We start from the raw sequence: 13,284 nt of genomic DNA on the forward strand, positions 1-13,284 counted from the left end.
ACAGCAGCACCAACCAAGAAATGAAGTGCAGCGTCATTGCACATGTGTGAATGCGATCGCGCGTCACATTGCAAGAGTGTCTTTGAAGATGTATAAAAATGGGATAAACCCATCCATCCATTTTCTGTACCGCTTGTCCTCACAAGGGTCGCGGGGGTTGCTGGAGCCTATCCCAGCTGGCTACGGGCAGTAGGCGGGGTACACCCTGAACTGGTTGCCAGCCAATCATGGGATAAACCATTTATGTTTAAAAGTTTAAAACTCCAGACAGATACGGTCACTCCCTGATGTTCATATTGTTTTAAGTTGTATTTTTTTGTTTGCGTTTACAGCTCTGATGAAAATTCGGTTTATAACAGGAATTGCCTTTTTGTTTCCTTTTTCTGAAAGCTCTTATACGATAAGACCTTTTTCGACTAGATGCTTCATCTGCAACCTTGTAACGCTGTTCGACCGCAATTTAAGTTTTGCAACGCGGCGAAACATGAAAACTAGTTGCAGAACTTCACACGCTGCATAAGTTAGCCTCAGTTGTACTTTTGAACCTTTAGCTTCACGTCGTTAGCGACCACCAAAGGGCGCCTTTTCGACTCTCTAGTTGTGCCAATGCCGTGGGTGCTCTACCGCAAACACAAAACTGTTCTTTGTGCCCAGAGTGGTGATGAAGTGGCTTGAGAAGAGTTTTGTGTTACAATCCATCAGCAACATCTCTTTCAGGGAGGGAAGGTTGTCGCCGAGCAGTGGGTTAGCGTTTCATCTGAAGAACAAATAAGACTTACTCTCTGTGGAGTTCCAGGGATCAGCAACGGCGTCATGGAGGAGAAACACAAGAGACGCTCTGGTTAGAATTCAAAAGAGGCAACTTTGTGGAGTCAAACGTCTGGAAATGTGACGTTTTGCATGGAAGAGATGCAAGAAGGAACCACAGAAGAAAAAAAAAAAAAGGGAATGAGGTGGGAGAGGGGATGGGATGCGGTACCTTGAAGGAGGCTGAGCTTATACCGGATTCTGCCGTGCCGTACACTCTGCCGGAGTCTCGCTGAAATTCATTGAAACCATCAAAATGTCAAAAAAAAAAAAATCAAAAGGAAAAAAGGGAAGCAGGGCGGGAAGAGGGAACCCATGCGGATTAGATGGAGCACAGTGAAGCTGGTTATATATAAAAATAAAAATAAAGCCAGCCTGACTAGTTCTCTAGAATTCTGAATGAGGAAGAAGCAGCAGCCAACGCGGCCAACGGCGATCCGTCCGTCCAGTCAGGTCACACGCACACTCGGGTGTGGCATGCCGTTAGAATACTCTGCATGCCCTGTTTGTGTTGTTTGTGTGCGCGTCATGCATCATTGGTGATTAAACCTCCTGTTCTGCTGCGGGTCAAATTGACCCAGAGTTTAAAGCTGTCAAAAATTAAAAGAATAATTATTATATAATAATTAGCAATACTCACTGGCACATTTTCTTTATCCTCTGTGGAAAACTACTAATATCACTGCAGATGACTGATTGACTTAAAATAGTAGCAAAAGAAGGGGTCGAAATGCATTAATTATGATGACTTTAATTCTTCACTTTGTATTTAACTATGTATGTTATTAAGTGTTTTATGAAATACTATAAAATGTGATTTGCTTCATTGAAACCACATTACAAACATTTTGGTTGGAAGTCTGGAACGGATTAATGGGATTTCCATTCATTTCAAGGACGCAAATGTTTTGAGTCGAGTTCATGGTGACAGAACGAATTCAACTGGTATCTCAAGGCAAGGTATTGCGCGCTTTGGGGTGAAATTTCAGGATGAACCTGAAATCCACTTACAGGTGAGCTTAATTTGACTTTCTTGAACAAGGAGCTGAAGGACATAATTTCATAAGAGGTGCCATGGAATGTTCCAAGGAGATGCCTTTCTGTGACTCGTCCTGCAACCTGCTAATGACACTCTAAACCCGCTTGGCGCCTCTTACACCTGTTGTGAATTTTGCCGTTGAATAACAGGAGGGAAGTGCTAGTGAGTCTCCTTCATTGTTCGGGAGGCAGAATCCGGTACAGTGAGAAATGGCGGGAAAATCAAATGATGGATTTGTGCAACTGTACCAAAGTGTTTTGTGACATGCAGCTGCATGCAAACCATACCTTGCTATGCGGGTCGGCGAACATGCGGGTGAAGATCTCACACAGCCTCTTCAACTCGACGCGGCTGCAAATGATAATTGCTCATTTTCAAAACAAATGACAACTCCTGGAACGTTGAAGTGGTGGCAGGTTGTTGGGGCGCACCTGAGCATGCGCTGGTTCTTTAGGAGGGCCTGGAGGCCCAGAAGACCCTCCTTCCTTTCGGACCAGTTGGCACTGGCGCAGCGGTTTAGCACCTGGACAGTCCACAAACATTGGCCACGTCACTCATTGATATCGCCTTCAATTTCAGTGCCGTCCTTCCATTCGCCGCACAGACAGACAGACAGACAGACAGACAGACAGACGGCGCCTAACCTCGGCCACGTCTTCCGTTTGCCTCATGTATGTGGGTATGGCGCCGCCGTTTCTGGAGCTGTAGGATCTCTCCGAGCAGGCACTGGACGCGTCGCTGTTGGCGTCGTCGTCGGAGTACATGCTGTAGTTCTCATACCGCCGCCGCGCCGGCTTCTTCTGCGGGACAAGCAAAAACACAGAGGAAGAACAGGGCGGGAAATGAAGCCAGAATCTTCGCATGTGTTGTATTTTCCTTGACAAACTCAAGCACTGAATAATCACTGAAGTATCACTGAGCTATTTAAGCAATAAGAACTGCTTTGTTTTACGTTGCGAAACATTTCTTCATGCAAGTGATTGTACATTTTATTTTCGTAATTCTGAAGATTTCTCCATGCAATAGTCACAAATGTTGCTTTTGCACTGCCCCCTACTGGATAAGGAGCACACTTGCAGCTACTTTTACTACCTTTCCTCTGAATCAACTGGCCTGATCATGACCTCAGGCTGACAATAAACATCACTGAGCCACAGTAACCTTTCAATTCCCTGCAAAAAAAAAAAGACTAGTCGTTCCAGGTACTTTAAGTGGAAAAATAACAGCAGTGGTCTCCTGGGTAATGAACACACACACATGCAAACACACAAAACAAGGCAAGACTAGACAAGACTGAAGGTACGAGGCAGGGGAAAAAAAAAAAAAGAGGCTGACCTTAGATCGCATGTCTCCCAACAGCTGACAGCATTAAACAAGAGGTGGAAGCAGGGTTAGTTTACACACGCACACAAACTCACGCACGGTTACGGTTTTCATACCAGGGCGTCCGCGAGTGCCTCTTCCACGTCCGAGCCGGTGTTGAGGACCCTCATGGCGCTGACCGAGGATGACAAGTGGCTGGATTGACCCATGCCGAAACTCGAGCCTATTTACAAGAAGATGCGACGGATATGAGAAAAAAATGAGGAGCGACTGAGGAAAAAGGGCTGACATGCTTTGGATAAAATTAAATAAAAAATACATCTGGGACGGCGACTCATCCATGACAAAACTGTAAGTTCATGTTATGGCTGGTTAGATGACATTTCAGGACAAAATATGACTGAAAGAAAATAGGAAAAGGCATCACTGATAACTGTTGTGTATACAGTTGTGTTCATGATAGCAGTGTTGAGGAGATTGCGTTTCTCTTTAAAAACATTTACGCTTTTCTGTCAATCTGCAAATTAACAGTCAGAGATGAAAATTAATTTTACAAAAATATTTAGCTTTGTCCACTGAACCTTGAGTTCTATAAACACGAGCAGCCCACAGGTAGCAAAAGTTTTTGTTCTTTTTTTGTTCATATGGTAAAAGCTAGATTTTATAAACAAAAATGCAGAAAATGTCATTTTTACTTTCACTTTTTTTAACAAGCTAAAATTAATAAGAGTTAAGAAAAATACTGCAGCTATCCTGAACACAAATGTTTTTCCATTATGGGGAGGAAACATGCGATTCCATTGGAAGGCTCTGCCATCCTAAATGCAAAAAAAAACAAAACATAAAAAAGAACAAATAATAAAGGCAAGAAGAAGAAAACAGAAAAGCAGTGCAGCAAAGAAAAGACAAAGATGCGAAATCAAAGCCGACTGGGTGGTTGGTTGGTTGTTTGCGGCATGAAGAACATTTACAAGTACTCAGCCTTCACCTGCGGCCCCGAAAGCGTCGGGCGTGTGGAGAGCTCCCGTGGAGCGAGAGTAGCTCCGCGTGGCTGCAACCCAGATTCAAACACACGTAACACACACAAACACACAATTTGCGTTAGCCCCCCTGCGCTGCTCCATGCTAATGGTGTGAGCGGAATCCGAAAAGTCCCGGAGAAAAAAAAAACAAAAACGTGCAAGTGATTTGGATTGTTTGGCTGTCAAATTTCCACCTTCTTCAGGGTTGGGGCGGCGGGCAGTTGGGGGAGGGCCGGCTACTGCTACTCACCGAGGGGCGTGAAGGAGCGTACGGGGCTGGTGTCCCGGCTGCTTTCCCGGCTGGCCTCTCGGCTGCAGCCCTGACTCATACTGGGCCGGGGGATGCGGCTGCCCCGGGCTGAGCCGAGGGGGGGGTTCGAGAGTGGCGCGAAAACGAGGAGAAGGAGGGAAGAAGATTGTGAAAGACAAAGAAAGAGAGAGAGAGAGAGAGAGGACAAATGTGAGGAAAAAGGAGGAGGAAAATGTGACATACATAAAGGAAGGAATGTGAGCACGGGTCAACTTCCAGTTGCGTTTTTGCCACCATAGATAAATAAATATATATTATAAATTATGTTTGGTCCATAAGGGACTTACAAAATTATAGTGTCTATTTTTTTTTAAATTTGTCTTAATATTTTTAAATGTGTAAATATTTTCTTTTGTAGCCCAAAAAATAAATGATCGTCCAACTGCACAGTGCAGCTTGTGTCCAACTTCAAGTTTTTTGCCAACATACATACATAAATAAATCAGCCTGATCAGGAACATTGCCGTTTTTTCAAAATAAACCGGTTTGTTGTTGATCTCTGGAAGAGTTCTCCGCGCTCACATTGAACACCATATTCATCCCGCGTAACTGTTTTTGGCCATCGAGGACAAAGGAAGTGAGATGAATCAAAGTGGTGGCGGGAGGGAAGAAAGGAAGGAAGGGCCGCGTGCTTGATTGCACCTCAATGGATGTTCCAGCCAATCAGGGTTAATCGCTGGCTTAATCGCAGAGATGAAGATGAATTGACATACAGTGAGAACGCTCATTTGTTAATACGGACACGTCGGGATCATGCGTTCGTATTGCGATCGTGATGTTAGAGAGCAAATTTGGACGACAAATAGACTGATGGTAGATCACAAAGCTCACGATATTTGAGCCGGGGTGGTTAGAGGCGGTCCGGGGGTGCAGCCTTACCTCCTCTGCTGGCGCCGTTGTAGACAGAACTAATGCTGGAGGGAGCTGGAGAAGCGGGAAAAGAAAGGAGGACAGATAGGGAGGCAGGACGGGATGAAAACATTTGAGATCCCAGAAAGGACGTTTCTTTCTTTTTTGAATGCGATTTCTGAGTAAAAAAAAAAAAAATTGCTAAAAAAGATTAAAAAAAACTAACAAATTTGGGTTGTCATAATACCAGTTTGTGTGTAAAATAAAAATGTAATAAATTTGCACAAAGCTCAAAAATTATTTTTCCCGTTGGATTATATGTAGAATTTTCATGGAAAATTTGATTGACACTATTTTGGAAAATCAAGCAAAAAAAATAAATTAAATAAAATGTGGTGCAACGAATCCTTTCCGCCACTCACCGACAGACAAGCGTGTGGGTGAAGAGTCTCTGGAACACCCCTGGCTACGGGGGATGCGGCTACGCCTGCGCCCCTCCCCGGTGGTCCCTGGCAGCACCCGGTGGGCCGACGAGCTCATGGTGCTGAGCGCCGTGGTGGTCAGCACGCGCCCGGGGGAGCCGCTGCGGCTTCCCGCTTCGGGAAGAAAGGATGTCAAGTTAGGTGAAGGACAGTCAAATCAGTAGTAGTGATGGAAGCCAACTTTTCCATCAGCCTGGAAAACAGACAAATGAGAGCGGTCGCCACACACACAGCTTATATGCTAACCAAACACGGCGAAGCTAAAAACATCAACAAGTGAGATTGACGGGTGTTAAGACGATACGACTAGAAAAATGCAAGGTTTTGGTACCATTTGTGTACATTTTTCAAAGAAGCATCTATTTGTGGAAGGAGTTGATTTATTCAACACAAACAACATGATGGCAGGTCCAAATCTGTTTTGGTGCTGTTCTTTAGTTAGCAACACACTTCAAATGGGCTCAGCAGTGCGAACTCAAGCATCCATTAAGTAATATACATCTAATAACAGTTTGAGGGGAGCATGCATTTGTCTTGATTGGATTCCTTAAGACTTATTTGCATATGGTGCCTATGCTGTTTTCCTTTCTATCTTTGCAACAACGTTCAAATGCGGACACGAACTGGTGAGTGAGGCGTCTATTTGGGGGAGATGTTTATTGTCATAAATGGACGCAGCACCAGTTTGAGGGAGGCATTTGGTTTTTTTTATTTTCTTAAATATATCTACGCTGCTGTTTTGGTTAGCAAAAAAAGTACAAATCGGCACCTATGAAAACAGCCTGTTTTAAGCGTGTATTTGAGGGATGATGCATTACACCACTATTTGAGAAATACCTTTCACTTTTCTGACCACGTTTTCTGCCCCGTGATAACTGCAGTGCAGTAACCGAGTGTGGCGAAAACATCAGTGATCCCTACAAGCAACCCCGACATGCATTGGCCTGTGTGTGAGGAAGGAGGAGGAGCTTGAGGTGACAACCAGTGCGAGGATGGCGGGTGGGGTGGGGTGGGTACTAATAACCAAAGAAAAGAAATGATAACAATAAGGAGGCGTTAAGACTCTTACCACCGGCGGAGGTAGCAGACAGAGATCCTGAGCCACGGAGAGGGGGAAGGAACAGCAGATTAAACTACGGTGAATGATGGCAAGGTTGGAACACAGGATGGGAAAAGCTCTGAAAGCGCCGCGGTGGAATGGATGAATTTCAGAAGATCAATAAAAGGAGCCCACAAAATGTCGGGAGCTGGGTGGGGCCGGGGTGTGAGCAGGGCATGTCGGGACATGGAAGCGAAGCCGGTCCACACCATGAGGAAAAAGGCCAAATGACAAAATACACTCCTGCACATGCATGATCAGCGGACAGTTGAGTTCGTCCATTTGTCTGGCCGTCTTACATCTTGGCTAATGTTGCTATATTAATGTTGCTTGGAGACTTTGGAACCCTTTTGTGTTTACCGCACCGAAGCCCGGTGATGAAACATTGCATGCAAAGAAGCACGCACAAACACACACACGCACGCACACAAGAACAGAGTGGAACCTCTAAAGTGGAATGCTCCAAAGTATGTAAATACATCTCAAAAGATGAGGAAAAACTTTCAAAATCAAGTCTGCATGTTTTGCAAAGGAGCAGCATCAGCCAGACTACAGCCTTGACTATTTTTACAGCAGTAAACTTTTTACACAACAATTAATGTTAAAACATTTGATGTGATCATGATTTTTGTTTGTATTAAAAAACCAATGAACGGTAAAAAATAAAATAAAAATCCCCCACAAAAACGGTACTTAACTAAATACCTTTTTCTTCATTCTCATTCACCCCAAAAGTGTTTACTCTAAATATTTTTTAGAGTTCAGACAGATATTTTCTTTTTATTTTCTTTTTTTCTGCCAGAAACTCAGTAAAAATGTCTAAAAAATATTGGTAAACTTTTTTTCTTCTTAAAAAAACAAACACAAAAATTCAGTTCGATTTTAAATGATTACAAATGTATATTTTTTTCATTCAAAGTGGGTATTATCTTTGAAATTAAATAGTTTAAATTAAATATTTTTTTAAATCCTTAACACTGACCTTAACCCCCCCCAACCAAAAAATAGAACACACAAAACAATTGTGAGACTTTTGAGATGTTTACAAAAAAAAAGTTTTAGCCACTAAAAGTGGTTAACAACAACTAAAACAACAACCTCTAAATACCCAGAAGTAAACTTGTTAAAAATAACAAAATAATTTGAAATTAGAAAATATTTTTCACCAAGAACAGATTAATATGAAATGGGTTTTTTCCTCAATTAAAATTACTCTGCATTTTTTTTTACATTCACAAAAGGATGAACCATAACCGCAATTTTTTTTACTCCATATTAACAGTGGGTAACAAAATGATTACTATTTGTATTGTTTTCCAATGGGACCTCAGAGGTTCCACTGCATATATAAAAATAAATATATATAAAACTTTTCTTTGCACAAAAAACACCTGAATGAGTTTAGCGTGTGGGCCACCATTCCCACAGTGGAACACAGTAAGATACACACGCACACATGTTGACATATCTGAAACACACACACGCACAGAATACCTGGTGTACAATCTGATTCGTCGGAACCTGAAGGCACAAAAACATGGCCGCTGCCGTGAAGGTATCAGATATAGAAATCCCACTAAACAAACACACACACACACGCACTCTCTCACAGTATTGAGTTGTGCCTTGAAAGAGGTAACGTACGTTGCGACTGGGAGACCATTTTGGTGCGGCTGCGTCCCCTCGAGTCCACTTGGCTGGACACGCTGCTGGCGGTGGTCAAGGGTTGCTTGGTGCGAACGCGGCCTGCAAGCAGGTAAAGGCGTTTGAAACACGCACCACCAAACATGGCAACATTACGGTTAGCATTAGCGTTAGCATCAAACTCCACAAAAAGACGCACTAGAGAGCCGAAGCTGAGATGGCTAATGTTGGGTAAAATCACAGCCAAGTACACAAGCCCCTTTTTCACACTATCTGTAAAAAGGAATGGCAGAAAGGTGGAACAGGTTGTGTGAAGTTCAACACCTTCTGTCCGCTGTCCTGATGCAGTAATTTTGGAAAAACTCAGTGTGAAAGGGGCTTCAAATAAGCTCAGATCACATTGCCTGCAGAGAAAGCCATTTTGCTGCCCTTTTTCCGTATTGTGGTTTGTTATAAAATGGCACCAACACAGAACAAGCTAACTAAATTTGACTGGAAATTTTCCACCTTTTGGGGTGCATCAGAGCCATAATGCCAACACTGGATTTTTTTTTTACCATTAGTTCTGTATAAAAGGGACATGGTGTTTTTTTTTTTTTTTTTTTTTTTTTTTTAAACTGTGTTCTGTGTCAATGGCACGTGTAGTTTAACTGGATTATGTGTTAAAGGCTCAGGTGGATTTTCTTTTATTGTAGTCTGTGTAAAAAGTGCAGGTGATATATTTTTTTTCTGTGTTTTCAATTTTCTCCAATGGCAATGGTGGATAGTTTTTTCTTGGGTTCGGAGTAAATGGCACAATAAGCTTTTTTTTTTTTTTTTGAATCTGCATAATAGGGCACATTTTCTTTCAATGGGTTCTTTCTAAAATGTACAGGATATTTTTTTGGGTTGGATTCTAAATAGAAATGCATCAGCAGAGCCAGAAAACATCTAAATAAGGATTTTTGCAGCCCTGATTGCACTCTCACTTAAAATTGAGAGTGCAATCAGGGCTGCAAAGATCATTCACTAAACATTGCATTAATTGCATTTTTTGATTATTAATAGGGCCCGACCGATTAATTGGCCGCCGATTATAATCGGCCCTTTAAACATCGGCCGAAAAAAAAAAATTCTGTTTCGGCATAGGCCTCAAAAAATGCATATCGGTCGGGCCCTAATGATTAAGGTAAAAAAAAAAAAAAAAGCCACCAATAAAGTGTCCCAGCCCTGATTGCACACCATTTGCGCAAGATCCTAAAAAAAGCTGCCCATTCTTCTAAACACAAGGCGCCAGTAAACAATGCTTTCCCTAACTTACCGTTGTCTGACCTGGCTCCTGAAGACAGACGCACAAGGAGTAAATGTGAACCCAATGAATTATTTACGTTATAGCTTTAGTTGAATTAAAGGACAATCAACAAAATGAAGCTTTAGATCAAGTCTAGGATATGAATTGGGATGCTAGTGTGATTAATCAGACAGCAGGAGGTGCTGTGTGGCCACACAAAAAGGAGTTGGAGTGGGTGAAGGGGAGGAGGGAGGAGGAAGAGATGATCTTACCATCCGTTTTATCAGAGGCATCATCTTTACAGGAGCGAGGGTGGAGGAGGAGGAGGATGAAAAGAAACAATCAAGAAGGAAGAATTGAAAGACAAAAGTGAACGCAAGGATCAAAATGAAAAGAATTAAAGCCAAAAGAGAGGAGAGAAAGGAGAAGTGTGAGTTAGTAACTTGAGAAGAAAAATAGACGTTCAAACGTGCAGTGAAACATATCGGCTGTGTTCGGAATCGCTCCCTATCCACGAATATAAGTGGGGACCCTTCAGAGAGTTCTAATCTGTGGTTAGTGAGTATATCCCACAATACATATTGAAAAGTAGTGAAAATGGCCCCTGGAGTCGCACTCTCATGATGCATTGAGACGATACAGGAAAAAAAAACGTGGAAATTATGCGACTGGAGCAGCTTCAATAATCGTATTGTGTTTACTTGTTACGTGTTAGTTTGTAAAAGAAAAAAAAAAAGAAGTTATTTTTCTCAGAATACTTCGACAACTAAAATAGCATAATAGCACCCCTACTACAGTAGCAAAAATATTTTTTAATTATTATAATAATTTAAGATAATGGGGGAAATGCTTCCTCACTAAATACAATGATTATTAAAAACAAAATATTTTATTAATTTTTCATCTTAAAAACAGTGGCTATTCAAAAAATAAAAAATAAAACTGGTTATAAAAAAAAAAAACAGCACTTGAAAAAATTGGTATAAATCGTAGAAAATGTTAATATAAAATAGATTGAATATTTTAAAACAGTGGCTCACAAAGACCAATGACATTTTTCCAAACAGTGGTTAGCTTAATTTTAAACTCATCTGACAGTTGAGACATTTAAATATTAAAGAAATATTAGTCAGTCACTATTATTAATCACTGGCGAACAGCGATAAAAGTCGACAGTTGTTCTTTAAGAGTGTATTTTGTGGTTTTTAAATCCGTATATCGTGATTGAGGAGGAGCAATGTGTGATTGATTCAAAACACAGCCATAGAGGCATGCAAAGCGCAAGCATCAAGAAACGGAGGGAAAAAAACACAAAAAAACGGAGAGTCCACGTGTCATCCCCCGGCTGCTCTCTGATTGGCCGCCTCCTTGACTGAAAGCCGCCCTTACCCAGTGAGGCGTAGGAGCCGGGGGGCAGGCGGCTGGGCCCCTTTGGCGACGGCGGCACGTGCCGGTGTTTGGCCATGGCGGCGGCGTTCACGTCCACGTCGCTGCGGGAGCGCTGCAGGGAGGCCGCCGACAACGATGCCGCCCCGCTGCCTTTTGAACCCACAGGGACTGGACGGGGTACCGGTGGGGAGGGGGGAGCGGGAGGAATGTCATGACAAAAAACACGTGCAGGAATCACAGTACAAAAATTAAAACAGATGGGATGTAAACAAGCGTGATAATGAAAGGGATGATGTGTTTGGTGTGTGTCTTCCGTGTGCGTGTGCGTGTGTGTGGGTGTGTGTGTGTGTGTAGACTCACCTCGCCCCGGAGCCGCCGACCACTTTGAAGACAGCGGCCGACTGTGCAAGCAAGAAAATGTCCCTTTTAAGCAATAGTAAACTTTAGTAGATTGTGTATTTTTTCTCTCTAGTATAGTACCTTTTACTTAATAAATTTTTCAAGAATATTTTTGTATTTCTCATTTAATGTATTTTTTCCCTTTATTTTTCCGAATCGGTCTTACTTGAGGCTCTCCTGCGAAGACGACGACGAGCGGTCGCTCTGAGGCAGCGAGGCCACGCTGCCCGAGCTCTTCAGGCACGACTGCAGGGTGCGCTGGTACGACGACTCCAAAGAGTTGTAGAGCGCGTCCGCCTCCCCCGGGAAGTGGTTCCTCAGGCCCCAGTAGGTCCTGAAGAAAGGGGGTCGAGAGATGAGACGGTGAGTGGAGAAAAGGGCTCGGGTTTCCCCAAATGAAAACATTTTGGAGCGCGGCTTACTTGCGGGCTTCGACTCGCGCCTCCGAGTCGGCGTCTCGGATTCCTTTCTTGATGCTTTCCACTAAAACGGCTGTGTGCCTGTGATGGAGGTGTGTGCGTGTATATTGAATAAAATGCACTTTAACAACCATGGTCAAAATATTAGTAAAGTAAAAAAACAAAAACAAACTTCGGACGAAAAATGATGTACATTTTAGAAAGAAATCCCAAAATATTATAACATGAGGAAAAGATTCAAAAGAATATAAAACTATACAAAAAAAACTTAATGATGGAAAAAGATAGGAAGAATCTATCCTAAAAAAAAAAAAAAATACTATACTATTGCACAAAATACTATATTAGTTGAAAAATTATTTTAACAACAATAAAAAAATAACAACACAAATATTAGAAATATATATATTATTATATATAAAAAAAATTATTACACTAAGATGAAAGAATCTGAGAACTAAAATAAAAATACATACAAAAATATATATTAAACACACAAAAAAAACTCAATTGGGAAAGACTACAATAGACACACAAAAAAAACCACACAGTTAATTAAGCTTCCCCAAAAAAAGATTATAGTATAAAACAAAACATTAGTCAGAAAACACAAAAATATTAAGTAAAAAATATAAAACTTTATTACTGAAAATAGATGGGACAAAAAGTAAATAAAAAAATATAGATATTGTATACAAACATTAGAAAAAAATAATAAAATACACTATAATAAAAGTATGTATGACACAAAATAAGAAAAATACACTTGATGAGAAATAAACATTTAAAAAAAAAATGTTTACACAAAATATGAGATGTAAATAAATAATTATTACAAAAATATATACTATATTAAATGTATACAAGACCAAAAAAGAAAAAAAATGTTTGAACCCCCCATAGGTGCCCATATGGAGTACATGCTCACCTCTCTAGAGAATGTGTCTGCCACTCTTGCAGCAGGAGGTCCAAGAAGTAATAACAGCGCCTGAAGAACCCATGTGTTGTTTTCATTATGCTGAAGATCAAGTGATTTTTCATAGCTTTTAAAGTTGTCTCACCTTCGAACAGCCACAGACTTGGACGTGCAGTTACTTGTGATCAAGGGGATCAGTCGGGGAACGTGAGTGTGCTGAAAGCACGGAACAACAAAGCCCATCAGACATCATGAAGATTATTTTAGAAACACGTCTGCGTTATGAAGTCTTTATCCAATATGCAGCATTTTTGGG

The 13,284-nt window shown here is 41.5% G+C and overlaps 1 protein-coding gene across 11 annotated transcripts in view; it reads right to left on the reverse strand.

Annotated features, from left to right (window-relative positions):
- Positions 1–13,284, reverse strand: part of clasp2 (cytoplasmic linker associated protein 2) — a 41,245-nt gene that overhangs the window by 7,134 nt on the left and 20,827 nt on the right. For 2 of the 11 annotated variants that reach the window (XM_086062654.1, XM_086062646.1), the window contains exons 13-30: positions 13,114–13,184; positions 12,981–13,040; positions 12,056–12,133; positions 11,800–11,967; positions 11,595–11,635; positions 11,235–11,402; positions 10,118–10,141; positions 9,876–9,893; positions 8,576–8,677; positions 5,773–5,946; positions 5,381–5,425; positions 4,442–4,549; positions 4,158–4,220; positions 3,286–3,392; positions 3,182–3,205; positions 2,491–2,646; positions 2,278–2,369; positions 2,134–2,197 (exon numbers count right to left, since the gene is read on the reverse strand). In XM_086062654.1, the coding sequence (XP_085918780.1) occupies positions 2,134–2,197; positions 2,278–2,369; positions 2,491–2,646; positions 3,182–3,205; positions 3,286–3,392; positions 4,158–4,220; positions 4,442–4,549; positions 5,381–5,425; positions 5,773–5,946; positions 8,576–8,677; positions 9,876–9,893; positions 10,118–10,141; positions 11,235–11,402; positions 11,595–11,635; positions 11,800–11,967; positions 12,056–12,133; positions 12,981–13,040; positions 13,114–13,184 (1,563 nt within the window). Of the gene's footprint in view, positions 1–779; positions 783–979; positions 1,040–2,133; positions 2,198–2,277; positions 2,370–2,490; positions 2,647–3,181; positions 3,206–3,285; positions 3,393–4,157; positions 4,221–4,441; positions 4,550–5,380; positions 5,426–5,772; positions 5,947–6,901; positions 6,929–8,425; positions 8,453–8,575; positions 8,678–9,875; positions 9,894–10,117; positions 10,142–11,234; positions 11,403–11,594; positions 11,636–11,799; positions 11,968–12,055; positions 12,134–12,980; positions 13,041–13,113; positions 13,185–13,284 lie in introns of all 11 variants that reach the window. The other 9 variants (XM_086062653.1, XM_086062644.1, XM_086062645.1 and 6 more) reach the window with 9 other exon arrangements.

This window comes from Leptonotus elevatus, chromosome 19 (genome assembly GCF_054856555.1).
Source record: "Leptonotus elevatus isolate MCC_2025b chromosome 19, RoL_Lele_1.0, whole genome shotgun sequence".
NCBI classification, from domain to species: Eukaryota; Metazoa; Chordata; class Actinopteri; order Syngnathiformes; family Syngnathidae; genus Leptonotus; species Leptonotus elevatus.